Source organism: Marmota flaviventris, chromosome 10 (genome assembly GCF_047511675.1).
Source record: "Marmota flaviventris isolate mMarFla1 chromosome 10, mMarFla1.hap1, whole genome shotgun sequence".
In the NCBI taxonomy this organism is placed as follows: Eukaryota; Metazoa; Chordata; class Mammalia; order Rodentia; family Sciuridae; genus Marmota; species Marmota flaviventris.
In genome coordinates, this window is record NC_092507.1 from 42,207,619 (window position 1) to 42,227,043 (window position 19,425).

At 54.9% G+C, this 19,425-nt stretch overlaps 1 protein-coding gene across 3 annotated transcripts in view; it reads right to left on the reverse strand.

The window, feature by feature from the left end:
• Lrp8 (LDL receptor related protein 8) overlaps positions 1-16,939 on the reverse strand; it is an 81,375-nt gene extending 64,436 nt beyond the window's left edge. For all 3 annotated transcript variants that reach the window (XM_071617849.1, XM_071617848.1, XM_071617847.1), the window contains exons 1-2: positions 16,831-16,939; positions 16,010-16,129 (exon numbers count right to left, since the gene is read on the reverse strand). In XM_071617849.1, the coding sequence (XP_071473950.1) occupies positions 16,010-16,129; positions 16,831-16,939 (229 nt within the window). The remainder of the gene's footprint in view (positions 1-16,009; positions 16,130-16,830) is intronic.
• Positions 16,940-19,425: the final 2,486 nt, after the last annotated feature.

The following is a 19,425-nucleotide window of genomic DNA, read 5'->3' on the forward strand; positions in this document are numbered from 1 at the left end:
ACCCCCAGCCACATGCTCTGAGGGGAGGCGGGGGGCTGCTGTGCAGCTGAGGAAACCAAGGCATCAAGAGGGGAAGTGACTTGCTCAACTCACCTGCTGTTCGGCCTTGAATGGGTAGGTCACACCTTGGGTGGCCTCAATACACTGTGGGCAGGGGTGAAGGGACTACAGCTACCCACTAAACTCCTGGGCAAGAGCTCCCGGAAAGATCCAAAAAGCCAAAGTGAGGGGAAAAGTCAGGCTGTGGGGCCACCCTGGGGTGGCATCAATGTTTGTGGAAAGAACCTGTGGATGACAAAGGAAGGGGAGAAGTGTGCCCTTGGGCAGGGAGCAGCCATCCCACGGGAGAGGCCCAGGGGATGAGAGCTGCCTCCCGAGTGCCCAGCCACTGTCAGGCTCTGGAGAAGATAAAAATGCAGTGGGAAGCGCACCCCCCCTCTCAGGCTTGATACCACGGGCAGCCACACTGCAGTTTATCATTAATGATCGCCATTAATATTAATGGGAACGTGTCTCTGACCAGAACCAACTTCAGCAACCACCACCAACCTACCCCAGTCAGACTCTTAGCCATCGTCCTGAACATTCTCAGGTCACTGTACAGGCCAGTGACCTGTCCTGTTAGTTTAAGAGGCTTGGGCTCCACCCTAGAGCATACCCACACCATGGCCTCCAGGGATAGCAGAGACCCTGGGCTCCCAGTCTCACTGGGAGGCTCGGTGTCAAGGACCTGCCTGGCAACAGCTGGGGAGGGAGGAGACAGGCAGCAGATGAGTCCATCTCCAGAAAAGCCCTTGGGGAGGGGGGCGCCTTATTAAGCCAGTGAATCCTAATAAGCCCCAAGTCCCCCCAAATGCCTGCCACAATCCCTGATCCAGGGGGCCTTCTGGGCCCACTCCATCCCCACCCTCCTGACTCAGACATTGATCAGTCATGTGACCCCAGGGAGAAGTCGCTTGTTACCTTCTACCTCAGTTTTCTGACAAGTGGAGGATAAGTATAGCACCTACCTGAAAGGGACTGATGTGAGGACCAGCGGGACCCTGCCTGGGAGAGGGAGGGCTCAGTACAGCACAGCCATGATTACTGACACCCAGAGATTAGCACGGTGGAGACCCAGCCCTGCAGGGGCCATGAGGAGCCGGGCAGGCCCAGGAGTGTCTGGAGCCACAGGGCTGCTCTGAGGCAACGGGACAAGTCAATGAAACCTGTGGCAGGTCTGGGACAAACAAGGACTCTGAGGACAGACAGAAAGAACTTTCCAGAAATCTTAGCACTGCCTCATAAAGGAGTGAGGTGTATCTCAGGAGGTATGAAGATATCCATCCATTCATTCAACATGCATCCACTGGGCCCCTTCTCTGGGCTGGGCCCTGACACACACAGAGAGAGAGAGAGAGAGAGAGAGAGAAGGCAAATGTGTGAGTCCAGGGGAAATGCAAGGGGCCCTTTGCCACGAAAGGGGGCATGGGCAATACCCAGCCAGCTCAGCAAGAAGCTGAGCTGATCCTTCTCTGAGCCCCTGATGTCCTCTGTGATCCCAGGGGGCCTCCCCGTCCCCATACTCTCCCTACTCTGGTCCACCTTGACCACATCTCGGCATCAGCCCCAAACTCCCTGCCGACACCCAGTGAAGGGTGGGCAAGTGGTGTCCATGGTGGGAAGGCACTCCGGGCAGCAGGGTGTGGAGGTCAGAATAAAGGGTGGCTTCTCTGCCTGACAGGGGCAAGGACAGCCAGTCCCAGGCAGGTGGCAGCTCACCCCTTGCCCACTTTCCTGCTCCACAGCATCCACACGCACACACTCTCATCAGTTCCCGGGGAGCAGACTCCAAGGAGGCCCAGCAGCCAGACCACCAGCTGCTTCCCCCTCCCCATGCAAACCCTGGCCACAAAGCACCCTCCCCCAGCTCTGCCCGCCTGCGGTGACAGCCTCTTGGCACCGGCTCTCCCCTTCCCTCCATCTGTCAGGAATTGGTGCAGACAGACTGTGAGAACCACAAGAGGAAGTAGCGACACTGCTGGGACCCTCCCTCCCCTACCCCAGCCCCTCCTCCTCAGTGTTCCACCCCACCCCCACCCCACCCCAGTCTCTCTCCTCCCCCTCCTGTGTCTCTCCCTCTGCATCCATCTGTCTCCATGTTTCCTACTGATGAAGACATCTAGAGTGGGCAGGCAGAGGGGAAGAGGACCAGTGACCCCCATGTACAACCACCATGACAGCAGCAGGTCCACCCATTATCTTCCCTTCTCTCTTGCTGTCAAGGAGTCCGAGCCAGTGTCCCCATCTGTATAATGGGTGCAGTAATTCCTGTTGGGCTCATCTCCCAAGCACTACCACACATGAAAGGGCTCTGTCCACCACGAGCCTCATACAAGGCAAATGTCCAGTGTCTCCAGCTTCTTCCCATTTCACAAGGGAATGAGGATCTCAGGGCTGCCCTCCTCTTGTGAGTAGTAAGGCAAGAACAGGACCAAGGCAGATAGGAAAGTGCCCTGCAGAGCTTTGGTGGCAGCAGGAATGCAGGAGGCCTGTCAGGGTTATGACTCTCCCCATATTTCCAGGAGGTGAGCAGGCAGGGATGAGGAAACCAAGGCTCCGAGGGGGCAGTCCCATGGCTGTGTTAGAGACAGACTCTGTAACCGTGGCCGGGCTCCTGCCCTCCACATCCACCCAAGATGTTCTAGTTCTCTCTAGAATTCTTCCAAAATGTAGGAAAGAAACCAACTTTTTTAAAGTGACCTGGCTGCTGGTGAGGGAATCCACATGTGATGGGGAAGCCTGCTACAGATCAGGGAGGAGCACTGGCCAGAGCTCACGGGGCACAGGGGCACTGGCCCAGTGTCCTAGGGCTTCCTGAGATATGGGAGTTTTAGTTCTAAAACCAGGACAGCTCCAGGATGAGATGATAATGGCAATACCAACCAGAACAAACACAGGGATGGGCATTTTCATGGAAAGAGAGAAAATCCCTGCTCACCTGCACCCTGTGACGCATGGCCCAGGGCTCCAGAGGCCTAGCGGACAGGAGGTTCAGATCCAGCTGTAGTTCTGGGGCCCTGCAGGGCCAGGTGTGACCCCACCCATAGAGTAGATATGCCCAAGGACACAGGGAAGGGTCTTGGGTCCTCCGTCTCCTTCACAGTGGAAGAAGCAGAGGCTCAGAGGTCACAATTGAGTTAGGGGTCAGTGCTCCCAGGACAGAGCCTGCTGCTATTCCATCCGGAGCTTTTGCTCAGCTGCTGACAGGACACAAGGCACAGAACCAGCCCTCTGGTAGTGCTGGAGCGAGAACCCTAAGGCTCCAGCCTGCGTGTGGTGCTTCCTGGGGACTCAAAAAAGCACAGCGCCAGGCACAGGCCACCAGGGAGCTGAAACCCTGAAAGGGATGCCGAGCACGAAGCCCATGGACACCCTCCACTCCTCCCACCCTCTACTCTCCTCCACAGCCATCCCCCTGCCCCTGAGCCCCTGAGGCTTGTGGTCTGCATCCTGAACCACAGCCTTTTAATCAGGCCATCACAGTGTAGAGTGACAGGGACAGAGATGAAGGGAAACAGGATGGAGGAATCCAGAGGAGACTCTGACATGCAGAGCGGAGGGAAAGGAAGGCTCCTAGAAATGGTGGCTCTAGAGGTAAAATGGGGTCAGACAAGCAGGGTGGGGCCTTCCAGGCCAAGGGACCGCACAGGGGAGAGCACAAGACTCTCACACAGGAGCAGGGTCTTGGGGATGGGGTGGGGGGCATTAGGTGATGAGACCTGGGGCTGAAGAGGTGAAAGGTGTATGTTAGGCCGTGAAGGGCTCTGAATGTGGTAATTGAGAAGCCTTAACCCTGCACAATGCTGGCCACAGGAAGACAACTCTGCCTGTTCAGGAGCACTTGCTGCAGAGTGGATGGACTAGAGGCAGGAGACAGGGGTCAGGGAGGCACTGCAGCAGGGCCCAGGAAGCAAGAGACAGTGGGTATGGGGAAGGGGCCTGGACTGGCAGGTAGGCAGGGAAGAGAACCTAAGGACCATGGCAGATGAGGGAAAGAGAAAGAGAGGGTTGTGGCAACTCCCAGGTTTCTGACCAAAACCAGGCAATGACTGTGCTCAGACAGGTCTAAGGGGGCTGAAACTGCCAGTCATAGCTTCACGCTGCCTGTGTGCTGTGCCACAGGTCACTGAAGATCTGAGCACTCCTGCACCCAGGAGGCCAAGCAATTTCTAAGGATGTCACCTTACCTCCAGGCACAGCACATCTGCCCTTATTCTCTACTTCTCAAAGTCCTGGGGCCTAGTGCTGCTTACAGAAGGCAGCCAACATGCATGGTACTTCAGAATGCGCACCTCCAGAGCTCCACACGGGTTGGGGGTGCAAAGAGAAGCAGTGGCCCCAATAAGAATGGGCCCTGCCAAAGTCCACAGCACACCTTAGCTGCCACAGGCTGTGGCAGGAATACAGAAGAGGAGTGATCCTGGGCAGGCTTGGGATGAGACTGGGGGGCGGTCCCTGTAAGCAGAGTCCCTAGCAATAGAGCCGAGGTGCAAGAAAGCAAGGGAACTTTTGGAGGTGGGTCGGGATTGACAGAACTGATCCCTAACAGGAAGAGCTGTCCGGGCATAGAGGGGGCAGGATCACCGTGAGCTCCTGCTGGCAGATGCTCCATGCATTGCGCTGGGGCTGCGGACAGATTCGTGCGTTGGGAGGGGTCCAGAGGATGCTTTTGCCAAGCAGGATGCTGCGCCAGCCCATGAGCCAGGGTTCACTCACTTGTTCACTGAGCACATGTCCCCTGCAGCCTGCTTTGTGCCAGGCCAGGGACAGGGGCACCAGAGGCAGGGGACCAGAACCAGAAGCTTCCTCTCTGTCTTCCCCACCCACTGAGGGGTGAGGCTGGAGCGGAGCCAGGGACAGAGGATGGAGGCAAATCAGTCCCTTCAACCTGGCTGCCCGTGCTCCACGTCACAGGTCTGTTAGTTTTCTTTTACTTTTCATCTTATGCTGGGGGTGGGGGGTGGAGGCTATGCTGGGAACTGAACTCAGGGCCTTACACATGCTAAGCAGGTATTCTGTCACTGAGTCACACCCCCAGCTCCGTGTCACAGGTCTGTGTCCTATTCTCAAGGGGCTGAAGGCCCTTACCTTCCTGTGAAGGTAATATCTAGCAAGCAGGGCCAGACACAATGTACCCCACCCCTCCCAGAGGTCCCCAAGGCTCTGGGCTCATTTCCTAATGAGGTCCCTGGAAGGACTCTCCCTAATTAAACTGGGCCAGTAAGTTCTTGTCTGGGGCCACAGGAGAGAAGGGGGGGGGGATGAAGGAAACTTTCTGGGGGCTCCCAGCCTCCTTCCACCCCCACCCCCAGTAGTGCAGCAGCCAGGCACAGAATAGGGTCCCTGAAGGACAGATGTAGGTTTAGAGGAGGTCAATAGAAGGCTAGCAGGTGGCAAGTCAAGCACTGCCATCCAGCACTATTCTTAGAACTTCTAGTATCAATACTACAATCATCTCGAGGTGATTGCTCCTTTTACAGATGAGGCAGATGCTCAGAGAGGGAAAGTAATTTGTCCAGAGTCTCACAGCTAGGAAGCGGTGAGGTATGGGCTTGACCTCTCACAGAGGAAGGGGGGACCCTTGGGGGTTTTCACATCTACATCTCCCAACTGGCCACACACCAAGCAGAGGTTTGGAGTCAGGTCTCAAAGAAGCTGAGACTGAATTTCTAATGCTGCCCAAAGTGGCTCAAACTACTGATATAATCCTCTCTCCCAGTACAGATGGGGACACTGAGCCCCAGAGAAGGGAAGGGTCTTATCCAGGTCACACAGCAAGTCAGGACCTAGGTGAAAAATCCCAGTTCCTAGGGATGGGGTTGAGAACTGGGGGGCAATTGCAATGTGGCTCTGTATATTAGCAGCAATAAGGGCTTGGGCCTGTTTCTGGAAGGGGGACCAAAGCACAAAATCAGCAGTGGGGGAGTGCGGTTAGCCAAAAGCCTGAGAAGAACACAACAGAGAGGGCTAGCAAAGAGAACAAGGGGCTCCAACCACACAGGCTGGCGGACTAAACTACCCTGGTTTGGACCAATTCATGACATAGGATTGACCAAAAGACAAGGGCTGACTGGGTGGACACACACACTATGGGCTAATGAGGTTTCTGGTACTTACTGCAGGCCAGGAATTACTTATTCCCCACCTTGAACAGAGCAGGAATCTGGGGCTCCGGCTCAAGGGACTTGCCCTGGACCTCCTGTTCAGGAAGCGAATGGGCTACAGCTGGAACCCAGTCTGGGCGACCCTGGGGAGGTCACACTGGCCCCTGCATCTCCTGGCACCTACCCTGGAGAAGCAGGCAGTAGTGACAGGCAGGGGAAGGGGGAAAGGGAAGGAGACAAAAAACTGTCACATAGGCAGCCAATATAAAGTCTGCCTTGGCTGGATCATAGGTACTAAAAAATTGGACCATTCAGAGTTCAGCAAAAATAAACAGCCAGGAAAAAAAAAAAGAAAAGAAAAATAGATGTAGGCTTGCTAATAAACAGTTGGTTCTGGCTATGTGTATGTAGTTGAAGCCATGTCCCCTATGGCAGGGGCCCTAGGGGCCCTGTACGGTTGGGTTTCACAGCCTCTGCCCCTATTTCTATCCCTGGGCCTCAGGGAACAGGGGCAGCTCCTTGGAGCCTCCATACCTGAGGCCTGGTCATGGCAGACTCCAGCTACCGTGAACAAATGCCCTGATACTTGGGAAAACAAAAGACTGAGAATTAGGGCCGAGGGGGGCGTGGAGATGCCCCACTCCCAATGAGTAGAGACTCCTAGAGCGACTAGCACCTGTCGAATGGCCACCTGGCAAGGTCAGGGACCTGCAGCCCATGGTATAGCTGTTTATAAGGAGCTCAGCCCTCGGAGTGGGGGCCAGACAGCATGCTGCAGGCTGTGGCCTGAGGAAGAGAGGCGGCCGTGGCAGGGGGGCAGGCTGGGAACAGAGATTGCTGGCGACTCTCCAGATACAAATAATTCCCTTCACAACAGCCTGGTGGGGGGCTTTGGCTTGGTTTGAGCCACCTTGGTGGGTGTGGGAGGAAGAGCGTCACCCAACCCCATGGCCTCGTGTGTCCAGAATGGTCACTTTCCTCCTGCACACCCCCTTCCCTCAAGCACGCACCCAAGCACATAAACCTGTGCCAATGCCCGTGGCGAGGAAGGGGCTCTGAGGGTGCAGGGGCAGCAGATGGCAGCTCGGGGTCCAGGAAGCGGGGGAGGAGGCAAGGGAGGAATGCTGGCTTGAATGTCCCTGGACTGAGGCCATCAGGAAAGCCCACCCTTGCCTCCAGTTATTCAGTCAGGCAGCTTAACCTGGGCCTGATGGGGCCTCCCTGCCTCTCATCAGCTGCCACTCCTCTGATGTCATCCTGGGCCCACTGGGGAACTGAGGCCCCTGCTGGAGAACTAACCATACCAGGCCCTCGGGCTAACAACTGGGGGGGGGGGGGGCACCGCAGGCAGGAGTGGGATGATTCCTGGAGCCCCTCCCTACCCGAAACGCTGCTGCTCTCTAGGCAGCCAAGCCCTCCCCACTGGCCAGCTGACCTACATCTCTCCTGCTGCTATTTCAGCAGCTGCCCTGTTATTGTGTCCTTGGAGGAGGTGGAGGAAAGCTGCTGATGGTCCTTCTGCTCAGCTGCTCCCTGTGCAGGAATCACAGGTTCAGGAAACGGAATGGGGATGCTCATTTCCAGGGCCGGGCTCTGGGCCCCCTCCGCCTGCACCTCCACCATGTGAACTCATTATCCCTGTTTCAGAATGGCCCTTGGGGCTGCCGGACCTTCCTCTGCTTTTCTCCTTCATCCAACCCATCATGAGCACGAGAAGGGAAAGCGGTGCAAGGAACCTGGGCCTCGGAGTTGAGTTCTAGAAGCGAATCCTAAAAAGCCCAGCTGCCCTGTCTACCCACCATGCCAGCTATGCTCCTCCCAGCCCTCCCCAGGCAATAAGGGACACTGAGGCACAACCTCCCCCAACCCAGGAAGGACTAGCCAACTCCAGGCAGGAGTCCGGTCCGAGTGCAGGAGGTAGTTCAGTGGAGCAAGGACCAATGAGTGAAGGGGAAATTAAATTCAGGCAGGGAAGCCCCTCATCCAAGGTCACACAGCAAGTCGGGACAGAAACAGAAGAATCACTGCAATGCTGTGGAGGAGACGGAGTCCACCAATATGTGGACAAGAACGATGGTACAGTTTTGTTCTCTTCTGTTTTGTTCAATGGGGTGACAAGTCCTTGGAGCCTGAACATAGTTCCCTTTCTCCTGGCTTTGCTTTGGGTGTCCTAGATATGGCTACTTTGTCTGTCCCCTGGGGCTGGGACAAAGTGGCCCTGTGCTCAGGGAAAGGGAAAGTCCTTCATGCTGGCTGCTCCACTGGAAGGGAGGACCATGGGGGCATGAAGGGGATGTCTCTCTAGAGAACATGGTGGAAATGATAAAAATGCACACACATTCTTCCCTAAGAATTTATCTTAAGGAAAGAATCAGACAAATGCACAAAGATGTAGCACAAGGATGTCCACCCTGCACTGTGTAGAACGGGGGGGGGGGGGGGGGGGGGGGGGGGGCAGGCGGTTATGGAAACAACTAACACGTCTATCAAAAGAAGAACATGTCATCAAATGAGGGGCAACTCTCACAGTGGAAAATGATCTAGCCCTTTAAAACAATGGCACGGATCCACTATTATTGACATGGAAAGCCATGCATGACATGAGACAACAACTGGTATAACACGACCTTATTTTTGTTAAAAAAAAAAAAAAAAAAATAGGTTTACATACACCAGCTAGCTCACACACAAGATAGCAGTGTCTGGAAGGACACAGTGCTCCCATGGTGGTAGCACCAAGGATGATTGCTGCCACCTTCCTCTTTTTTAATTTTCCTTAATATTTGCTTTTTGTTACAGGTGTGAAATTATTTTCTCATAATCAGAAAAAATTACTTCCATGGGAAAAAAAAAATAAACAGAATCAATTGAGTTTCAGCCTCAGCATTATCAATAACTGGGCAAGTCTTGTGACCTCCCCAAGCCTCTACTTCCTCATCAAGAAAATGGGGGTAATAATTGAACCCTGCACCACCCACCTCCCAAGCACATTCCACTGAGGCACAACGGGAAAAGGCCACACTGCATCTGGAAGATCAAGGGCTGGAAACTGAAAGTCTCCGAGTGGTGAGAGTGAGGTCTCTGTGGTACCTCAAGGCCAGTGACCAGGGCAGAACAGTGGCCACATGATCACTCCCATGTCTCCTAGACTGGAAGTCCCCTGGGGAGGCCTTGATCTTCATGTGGGTACCCCACAGGCCCAGGACTTACTGGGCAATTCCCAGTCATCAGAGGACATTCAAGGGGCTTGACAGTTTCCCAAAGGTGGCCTAGCCTAGATCTCCTAGCTTGTGAGCACCTGGGCTGGGTCCCAACAGAGACACGGGGTCTGACCAGGCACAGTGGGTGAGAAACTCACGGTCAGGACTGAGCAGGCTTCCCCAAAGGCCTGTAGGACCTCCTGAGCCACTCCAGCTCAGGGTCACTAACACATGGCAGCATGTGAAAAGAGCCAGGGTCGCAGGACTGGTCATTAAAACAGCCACCACCAGGGCCCAACTGATGCTCAAGGGCACTGTAGGGGCTGGGCCAGTCGGGAAGAAGTCGAACACCCACTGGAGGGTTGGCAACAGGATCTCCTGCTGAGCCTGGGAAGGAGCCACAAGGCTGCTGTGGTGACTGGGATCTGTGTATACATGTCTCTTCCTCTCACTTGTGTCAGACTCTGCAGTCAAGACAGGCGTGGCCTAGTCCTGCCCCTGACCAGTCAGGCCACCTGGAGCAAGTGACTTTAGTTCTCAGCTCTTTTCTTTCTGAAGTTCAGTCATGTCACATCAAGGCCTGGCTGTAGATCTTGAATGAGAAAGCCCCCAGCAGTCAGCACACTCATGAACTCTTATGAAGACAATTATTTTACATGACTTCCCAGCCATCTGGGGGTGGGCAGGCCCTAGGGTCCAGCCAGGGGCAGCAGTGCGCCTGAGGTTTCCCATGTTGGAGCCTGAAGAGGCCTGTGTCAGCCTCTTAGTCTGAGAACACCTTGTTCCCTGCAGGGAACAGAGAGGGTGGGAGTGGCAGGTGGGTACAGCAGCAGCAAGAGGCAGGAGCACATGCTGTTCTGCCTCCACTCCTATTCAGGAAGCGAGGGTACCCTAGTTCTGAGAACGGGTCCCTGTTGACACCTGGAGCTGAATTCTGGCCATGGGGGTCTCAGTTTCACCTTCTGCTGCCTGGGACTGGACAGTCTGCAGGGTAAGCCCTGAGAAGCTTGGACGCAGGAGGAACACTGGGACCACTGATGGTGGGCTGAGGCTCCTAGGGGTCACCCTCATCAGCAACACATCATCAGGTCCTCAGTTTCCCTTTCTGAATGTAGAATGGCTAATAGAAGTCTTTGGAAATTGTGGAGAGGCTGGGAAATGGGGGCCTTATATTGGGGCTCTGCAGAGATCTCCAGGGAAGAGGGTCCCTCCCGAGTGCCAATCCCCAGGCCAGAAACCAGGAGTCCAAGGAGTTGCTGCTGAGTACCAAGGCTACTCCCCTGCTTCTTCATGCCCTCCAAGCACCAGGCCACCTGACCCCTCCCAGGTGGACAGAGTTCAGAGAGGAAAGTTTGAGGAAGGGTCCAGGCTCTAGTCCAGACAGACAAGTCAAATCCAGCACCATCGGCCAAGTCCCTTCTCTCTGAGCCTCCACACATCGTATTTAAAGTAGAAATAATAAGAAAATGTCCCTTGAGTACCAAAGTTAAAGGAAGCAAACTGCCCAGCATGGTCCCAGGCGGAGCAAGCAGACAGTGTATCTGTCACTAGGAATCCCTTCGTGGGAATGCTTTTTCTGGAGTCTCTATTGTTCGACATAAGGCTGGCAGAGTGAAGAAGGATCTGAGCCCAAGAGAAGAACAAGGACATGCTGCAGGAGATCAGGAGCTGGAAAGGTATCCTGGGAGAGGTAGTACCTGGGCCATGACTTCAGAGACTGGATGGCCTGGACATGCGGGTGTTTTTAGGGCAGGTTTTACCAGGGCTGTTTAGAGCTAAGACCCCCCAGGGCCTGGCTCTAGAGCCCCCTGGACACAATTGGGCATCCTTCCCCAGGTCCCAAATTGCCTTCCGGGAACAGCATGGGCCTGGGGGTACAATTATTCACCCTGGTGCCAGGAGAACATCCACCTGTTATATCCCTCAAGGGGGCATGTGCTCTCTCAGACCTCTGCACGCTCACACTTCTCTCCCAGGGGTCCTTCTCTGGTTTCACCTGCTACCAGCATTTCCCCAAGGAGAGAAAGCTGTCAAGTCCAACTGCCTGTGGACAACTAGGGAAGAAGCCAGTCAGCCCTGGGTCAAGTGCAACCAGGAGTCCCAGCAGGCCTAAGAAACTGAGAAGCTCACTGAGGTGACTCTGGCCTGAGAGGGCTCCTGGGAAGGCCCAGGGAGAGCCTTGGGCAAACAGCCCCAGGGGCGCAAGCCTAGGCCTAGAAGCAAGGGAAGCCTGTGGCCTGCTGGCAGAGCCACAGGGGTGGCAGGCACAGCCAGGAGGAAAGGCGCAGGAGGCCAAATAGGACCTGCCTTCCCCAGAGCCTGAGGCTACTCATTCACTGAGACTAACCAGGCCTGTTGGACTCATTTCTTTCCTAGTCCCTGCCAGGCTGCTTTCTGTCATCTCCAGGTCATCTTGAGGTTGAGTGGCCCTGGAGACTCTTCCAGACTGGGTAGGCAACCCACTGCAGGAGCCTTCAGAAAAATCTGGCAAAGCAGAGGCAGGAGGATCATAAGTTTGAGGCCATCCTCAGCAACTCAGTAAGATCCTGTCTCAAAATAAATAAAATAGAGGCAGTGGCTCAGCAGCAATTGAGTAAGGCCCTAAGTAACTTAATGAGACCCTATCTTAAAATAAAAACATAAATTAAAAAAGTGTGGGGGGGGGGGCTGGGAATTTGGCTCACTGGTAAAGCATCACTGGGTTCAACCCCCTGTTAAAGAAACAGACAAGAACAAAAACCCACCACAGCACATGCAAAATCCTAGAGGTGAGAAGCCGAAGGAAGACGAGAGCGACAGAGCTACAGTCTGGTGGCCAGGCTATAGGAAGAGGCAGAAAGGTGAGTGGGCACAGGGCTGGGCAGGGAGCCAAATACAGAGACGCCCAAACCGACTTCATTCTTGGGGTACTTGGGAGCTCCAGGAGGACTCTGAATGATAGAGTTATCTAGACAGATGGGGTTCAGAAAAAAGCAGCAGCATCCCAAAAAGGAGATGAAGTTGGGCCTGGTGTCTAGGTAGCACCTGAAGGCCAGAGCTGGGCACCAGCACCAGCCAGGAGCTGTGGCTGGGCTATACCTACTCACAAGGCTGATGCCCAGCGGGCCATGGGACTCCTGCAACCTGGTCTGCCCACCTAATGGGCCCTCCACTATGGGAGACCTGGCTGCAGCCACTCTGTATTAAATATGGGATGGGTAGCAAGAGTTGGGGGAGCAAGAGAGCTGAAAGACACCTGAACAAGGTAGAAGTATATGAGCATGAAATCGATCCACCTGTCCACCAATCTATCCACAAAGAAGCACTGATTCTTCCCAGAGCTGGGAGTTGAGGGGAAGGAGCCTTAAGCTGTCATCCCGGGATTAGAAACCAAAGCTAGGTCACCAGAGGTCACCAGCTAGTACTCATGGAAGCACAGGTTCCATAGTTACGTGCTGTGTTCACATCTCAGAAATTTCACTTAAAAATTATATCCATTGGACCAGTTATTTAACCCCTTTTGTGCCTTTATAAACTGAATAATTCAGGTACTTCGTAGGGCTGCCCCTTTCACAGAACAGAGGAGCTCAAGGGGATATGGGTGAGATGCCTGACCATGCCTAGCACACAGCAAGAGCTTGGTAAGTGTGAATGGGTTGAGTGGCCCTGGAGACTCTTCCAGACTTGTTGTGGAGTAAAGGCCTGGCTAGGGACCAGAATCCCCACTTCTACCCCCAGATACCAGGAGCAACAGGATGCTGAGACCCAGGGGTCAGTTGGCCTACGTGACCCACATCCACAGCCAGGAATCCCATCTAACTTCCCCTGGGTTTCCTTGGGACTGGCCCTGCAGTTTCCGGCCTCTTTCTTCACTTTGAAGGTCCTCTGAGTTGGAAACTAAATCCCCATGAGCTCTTCCCTTCCCCATCCCACCAGCTCTATCTGTCTCCAAAGGGCCAAGCCCACTCCTTGTGGATCAGGATCAGACTTGGAAGGCCTCACTGTGAGTTCAAGCTCCAACCCTGAGGAGCTAGATGACTGGGGGATGTAGGGGGGGTCACATCACCTCTCTGCACCTCAGTGTCCTCTCTAACATGGGCTCTGTGCCACCTATTTTAAAACATGTAAGCCCTGAGAGAAGGTCTTAGCCACCATCTTTCAAGCTATCTCCTCCAGGAAGCCTTTCTTGGCCTCCTTAATACAAAATTTCCCTCCTGCCAGCCTCCATCAGCCTCTTGGTATTCAGGGGCTGCACTTTGGCTCCTTTAGGAGCTTGAGGTCATTTTGCCTCATTTGAACATTATTTACAAATTCCAACCCCCATTCTGCAGTCCAGAGAGGTACAGAGGCAGGGTGGCTGGGCCCCCCTTGCAGGTCAGTGCCAAGGGAGGGGGCCAGGTGTAAGGAGGAGATGCTTCAGGAGGCGCCAACAAGGAGAACAGTTTGATTCAGCCTGGGCAGGTGCCTCAGACGGGGCAGAAAGGGTTTCTAAAGATCTCAGAGGTAGGAACACTTTTCCATTTCCTTCTCTTGCCAGCCCTGTGAGAAGACTTCCTTGTATAAACCTCAGCATGGAGGAACAGCTACACTGTTTGGCAGACGAGGAAACAAACTCAGGAAAGTCAAGCAGTGTGAAACTGATCCTTAGTGCTATGAACAAAGCCACCACTCCCTCTACCCCTGACTGTGACTCTACCCCAACCATCTCAGAGCCAAAGGAGGAGCCCAGACTGGTCACCAGAGCACTCCTAGTCCCACCTGGGGTCACCCAGCCATAAGCTACTTCTCCTTTCCATCTTACCCAAAGCCTCACACAGAGCTGAAAAGCGACAGGCCCAACATTTAAAGTACAGCTTTCTAGCTCCTAGATTCTTCCATACCATACTTCCCTCTGTAGCAGACAGACCCCCTGAGCTAGGAAGTTGACAGAGATTCTGATCAAGTTCTGTCATTCTGAACTGCGTGGCCTTGGGCAAACCATTCAACCTCTCTGAGTCAGTATTCTTATCTATGAAGCAAGACAGGAGAAACTTCTGCTCTTCACACCCATCTTCACAAGACTGTCATTCTAAGGAGCCAAAAAGGTACAGTAAAACCAGTGCAGAAGTGCAGTTTCTATTTCCGACTCTCCACAGCACTCCCCCTCCAGGGGCACCTGAAGAACAACTCCCAGGCCAGAGATTCACTCTAATATTTTACCTGACCAGGGCCATTTTCACAACTTCAATAGCACCAGGGACTGTCAAGTCACCATTAGGCTAAGTAGTCTGGAGGCAGATGTTTCAATTCAGGATCCTACTTAGCAATTCAGTAGCTGTGAACAAGTAACTTAACCCCTATAAGCACTTAACCTCCATGCTCAGCATAGAGACCAACAGAGACCAGCACGTGTGAGTCTTGTTATTTCCAATGACATTTCTGGAATTAGTCCTCAAAACAGTCCCATGAGGTTGCCAGGGCAGGAATTATTAGCCCAAGTGGTCAGGTGGGGAAACTGAGGCAGACAGAAATGATGTGCACAAGTCACAAAGCCCACTCCGGGTTAGGTCTGAGAGTGAACAGTCACGTTTGACAAGCAAACAGTCAAAAATCTCAAAGACCCAACAGATAGTTTACCTGTCCAAGTGTCTCCCTCTCTGTCTTGCGCACTGTGCAGAGCTGAGGGTCTGCCCACCTGCTGCCTCTTCCCTCAAACCCTGTGTTCCCGGACTGGCATGTTCTCCAGAGTACCCAACGCCTGGCTCGCCGAGGCCTCAGTAATAATAAAAAGTCCAGTTTTTCTGTTCCTGGAACTGTATTCCTTCTACCAAGGCAACTAACCTGCTAACTAGCTTCCGGTCCCACTGATAACCGAAACCCTGCGCCCCTAGACAAGGAACTTCAAAATCAGTCGCACACAGAGTGTGCTAACACCACGCTCAGTAAAGACAGTCGGGGCCTCAGGCCCCTTCCAGGAAACAAACCCTTCCTTCTAGTCGCCTCCTTCCTGGTGCCCATGACTCACACCCAGACCCGGCTGGCAGGAGAGCGCGGTCGGGTACTAAGCATGGCTCTCAAAGGTCTTCACGGTGACTCGACAGAAAAGCAGCGGGCGCTAACTTCCAGCCGGCACCACTACCCAGAGGATGCGCGCGGGTGTGCGGTCGGGGGCGGGGCCAGGGCAGGGTTCCTGAGCCCAGGGCACCGGAATATTACACACCCGCCGGCTCCAGGATTGGTGACTCGGGCCACGGAGGCCTATGGGGTGGTCCTTGCCCAACCAATCAGGGGCCCCGGGGAGCCCATTCATTCACAAAAAAAAAATGAGCAGGAAAAGGAAAGCGGGGCGGCCAGGGCCACTTATAACTCTGAAACACTCGCGTGCAGGGTGGAGCTCAGGTGGGAGACCCAGAAGGCCCGAAAGCTGGAACGTAGAAGCACGCAGGGGCTGCCGCGTCCCCGCCCACAGTTCCGGCCCAGGCGTGGCGGGCTTGGGGCAAACCGACTTGGGCTCCGCCCCAGGCCGGGCCAAGACACGCCAACCGCCCAGCTCCCGCCGGGTCGCTTAGGGCCACCCCTCCCGGAGGGAGGCTGCGTGGCTGAAGCAGGTGGCCCCGCGGCGCCTGGAGCCACGTGCACACTGAGCATGGCGCCCCCCACCGCTTCCTCCCAGTCTGGGTCTGAGCGCCCCGGCTGGTCACTCACGGCAGTCATCCTCGTCGCTGTTGTCCGAGCAGTCGTCGTCCTCGTCGCATCTCCATACCGAGGGGATGCAGCGCTCGTTCCGACACCGGAACTGGTCCTCTTGGCACTCCTTAATCGGCCCTAGGGGGTAGGAGGAACGGAGACTTGGGTTAGCGGCTTGAGCCCGGGAGAAGGAAAGGGGGTGATGCTGGAGACCCCAGAGGCTTAGGGCACCCTGGATACAGATGGAGGGCTGGATGCTATGAGTTCCCCGGATGGCCGACCGCTTGGTGGTACGGTGAGACCAGGCACATACTTAACAGTCGGCGTCACACGACTTGGGTACACCCTCCATTCAGACACATTCAGCCGCACACACGGCCCATAGTCAAGATTCACGCAGACACAGCCCACAAGGAGACACAGCTCACGCTCGACACACGCACTGGGCTAATCGGCTCATTCCCCTTGCAAACAGCCACACTCTACCGCGCGCAGGGGTCCCGGTAAACGCATTGTCAGGCAGGGAAGCAGCTCGGTTCCGCTCACCGCCGCGGTTGAGCGCGCACGTTAAATAAACCCCAAGCGCGAGAATGGCACAGCTCACCCGAAACCATGAATGAGCAGCCCCAGTAAAGTTCATGGCCGGTCAGGCCCCCGCTGCGCCCATCCCCTAAGAGCCGGTGCCTGGAAAGCAGAGCTTTCAACCCAGAGCCGGTGCCCAGAAAGCAGGCGGGTTCGAGTGCAAATTCAGGGATAACTGGGTCCCCCCAGGCCGTAGGGCCGCGCTTTGTTGGCTGCTGGGGCGGCGCAGAGCACCGACTGGGACCCGCCGCACGCACCTTGGCCGCGGTGCAGCTGATCCGCCGCGGCCGCGAGATGCTGAAGCTGCAGCAGCAGCAGCAGCAGCAGCGCCAGCGGCCGGAGCGCGGCCCGCTCCAAGCGGTCCATGGTGGGCCCGGGGCTCCGGCCGCTGCGCCCCGCGCCCCCCATGCCGCTGCCGCTGCCGCCGCCGCGCTTCAGACCGCCGAGTCCTTGCCGCGGCGCCGGGGCTGCCGCTGCCCCCGCCGCCGCCGCCGCCGCTGCCGCCCGCCCCGGCTCCTCGGCTGCATTTCAAGCAGGTTCGGTGACGCTCGGCAGCGGGGCGGGCTCAGGCTGGGCGCGCGGCCCCGGCCCTGGGCGGCCGCCGCCGGCGCGCGCGCTCCCTCCCTCTGCCGCCTCCGCCCCACGCTCCTCCCGCTGCCGCCTCCTCTCTCTTCTCCCTCCTTGTCCTTGGTCCACTCCTGCCTTAACAGACTCCCCACGACCTCGCTGTGGGCCCATCGAGTGCTGGGGTCTGCAGACGCAGGGATGAGCCAGGCGAGGCCCCTGCTCCTGAAAGTAGCAGGTCCCAGGGAAGCAACATGGGCTTCCAGGAGGAGGTGGTGGATCTGAGGCAGAAGGATGCCCAGGAGAGCCAGGATGGGAGAGAAAATGATGTTCCAGAACGCGCAAGCCTGTGCAGTGTGCGCGTGGGGGTGAGATTGGGGGACTAGGAGCTGGGACATCAAGGTATTGCCGATGAGGGAGAAGCCTAGGGTATGAGCCATGACCTCTACACCTGTCATCAGCTCCAGATACATAGCTGCTCCCTGTGCCTATGTCCGTCTGCGTCATGCTTATGCGATCACAGGCAGGGATGTGAAGCAGGCGGCTTGGGCCTGGCTCATCGACTGTTCATTCATCCACATTCAGTATTCTTCACCCGCCCAAGCAAACAGGCAGACAATTGGGGGGCGGGGGGCGCTCAGGTAAATCTTGGTTTGATAAAGGAGACCACTATAGGGACACCGTCATCTCTGCCGCTAGGGGCCGCACATATAGGACCTCTGTCCACCTCACTGGCCTCTGTGCAAAGGAGAGGATGCCTTCTCTTGAGGCATTGTAGCTCCACCTCAGCGACTCCAGGGTATGGGATGTGGAGAACAGAACCCGAACTAGGTTTTAGCCGCCTGCTGATAAGCCTGTCCCAACCACACAATCTTCTTTAGAAAATGACATTTGAGGGCATTGACCGCTAAATGGGATCAGCTTGCAGGTGCCAAGGCCCATTGTAAGGTCCACTCCCTCTTCCTTCTTGTCCTTCTTTCCCAGCAGAAGGGTGGGGGCTCTAAGCCATAGACCTGAAATCACCCTATCTCAGCAGCTTCCTGAGCCCAAAGGGTTGCCCAGTGGCAATGGCTGTAGCCACCCTACCAGGAAAGGGCTTAGGCCTTAGGAGACCTGAGGGTGCTCCTACCATTGTCCCTTCTATCCCTCAATCATTTAAGCATATTCTGGCCATGTGCTAGGCCTGGGGATGCCAAGGTGAATCCGACATGGTGCCAGCCCCAGGGAGGTCCCTGGCTGATCGGGAGCAGACCATGAACAGACAATGAAATGTGGACTTAAGCACTCCCAACAAAAACTTGTAGAGCACCTACTAGGTATCAGATTCTGTTCAGGGTTCAAAGATGCAATGTAAAAATATATAAGGCCCCTCTCTGCCCTCCTTCCGTTTTTCCCTTGGGTGAGAAAAACCCAAAAGCAAGGAAGCAAAAAAAGATTATTTTAGATTACTCTAATTGCTATGGGGAAAAAAAGCCAGGGTGATATAAGAGTAGAGCGTAACTTTTAGAGGAGGTGACATTTCAATGAATGGTAAAGAAACTGACGACATGAAGATCAGAGAGAAAGGTATTCCTGGCAGAAGGAATAGCAATGTAGAAGCCTCTAGATGGACTGGGGCCTGGCGAAAGGGAGGGGTGTGTGCATCAGAAAAGCTTCAGGGAGTCCACAAAGCCCTGATGGCAGGAGGGCTTTGCAGGCCAGAGCAAGGAGTTTGGATTTTGTGCTAAGCAAAAATGCCTAGGCTGTGAAGCCCAGGACAGAAGCCCCATCCGCTACCCAGACTAATCTAACTCTGCCTCTCCTCCTCTACTCTGTGTTCATAGAAAAGTCATTCCCATCTGAGTCTCAATTTCTCGTCGGTGAGATGGGGAGTCTCTGAGATTCATTCCAGCTTTAAGATTTTTGTATGGGGTGAAGTTCAGAGGCAATAGGTAGAAAGATTAAGAGCATTCGCCATGGTCTGGGAGTGTGGCTTAGTGTTAGAGCATTTGCCTAGTATGTACAAGATCCTGAGATTAATTCCAGCACCAGAGAGAGAGAAAAAAAAAGAGGACTGGGGGTAAGGAAGGGGAAAAAATAAAAATAAAAATAAAAAAGCACAGCTATTGGGTGTATTGGGTCAAACTGTGGCTGGATTCCTCCTTATCTATGTGAACTTGGGCAATTCAACCTCTGTAGCTAATTTTCTGCATCTGAAAAATGGGAGCAGTGACAGTACTTAACCACTTAGGGCTGCCATGAGGGTTATATTAGATGAGATTATGTGTGTACAACATACAGGATACAGG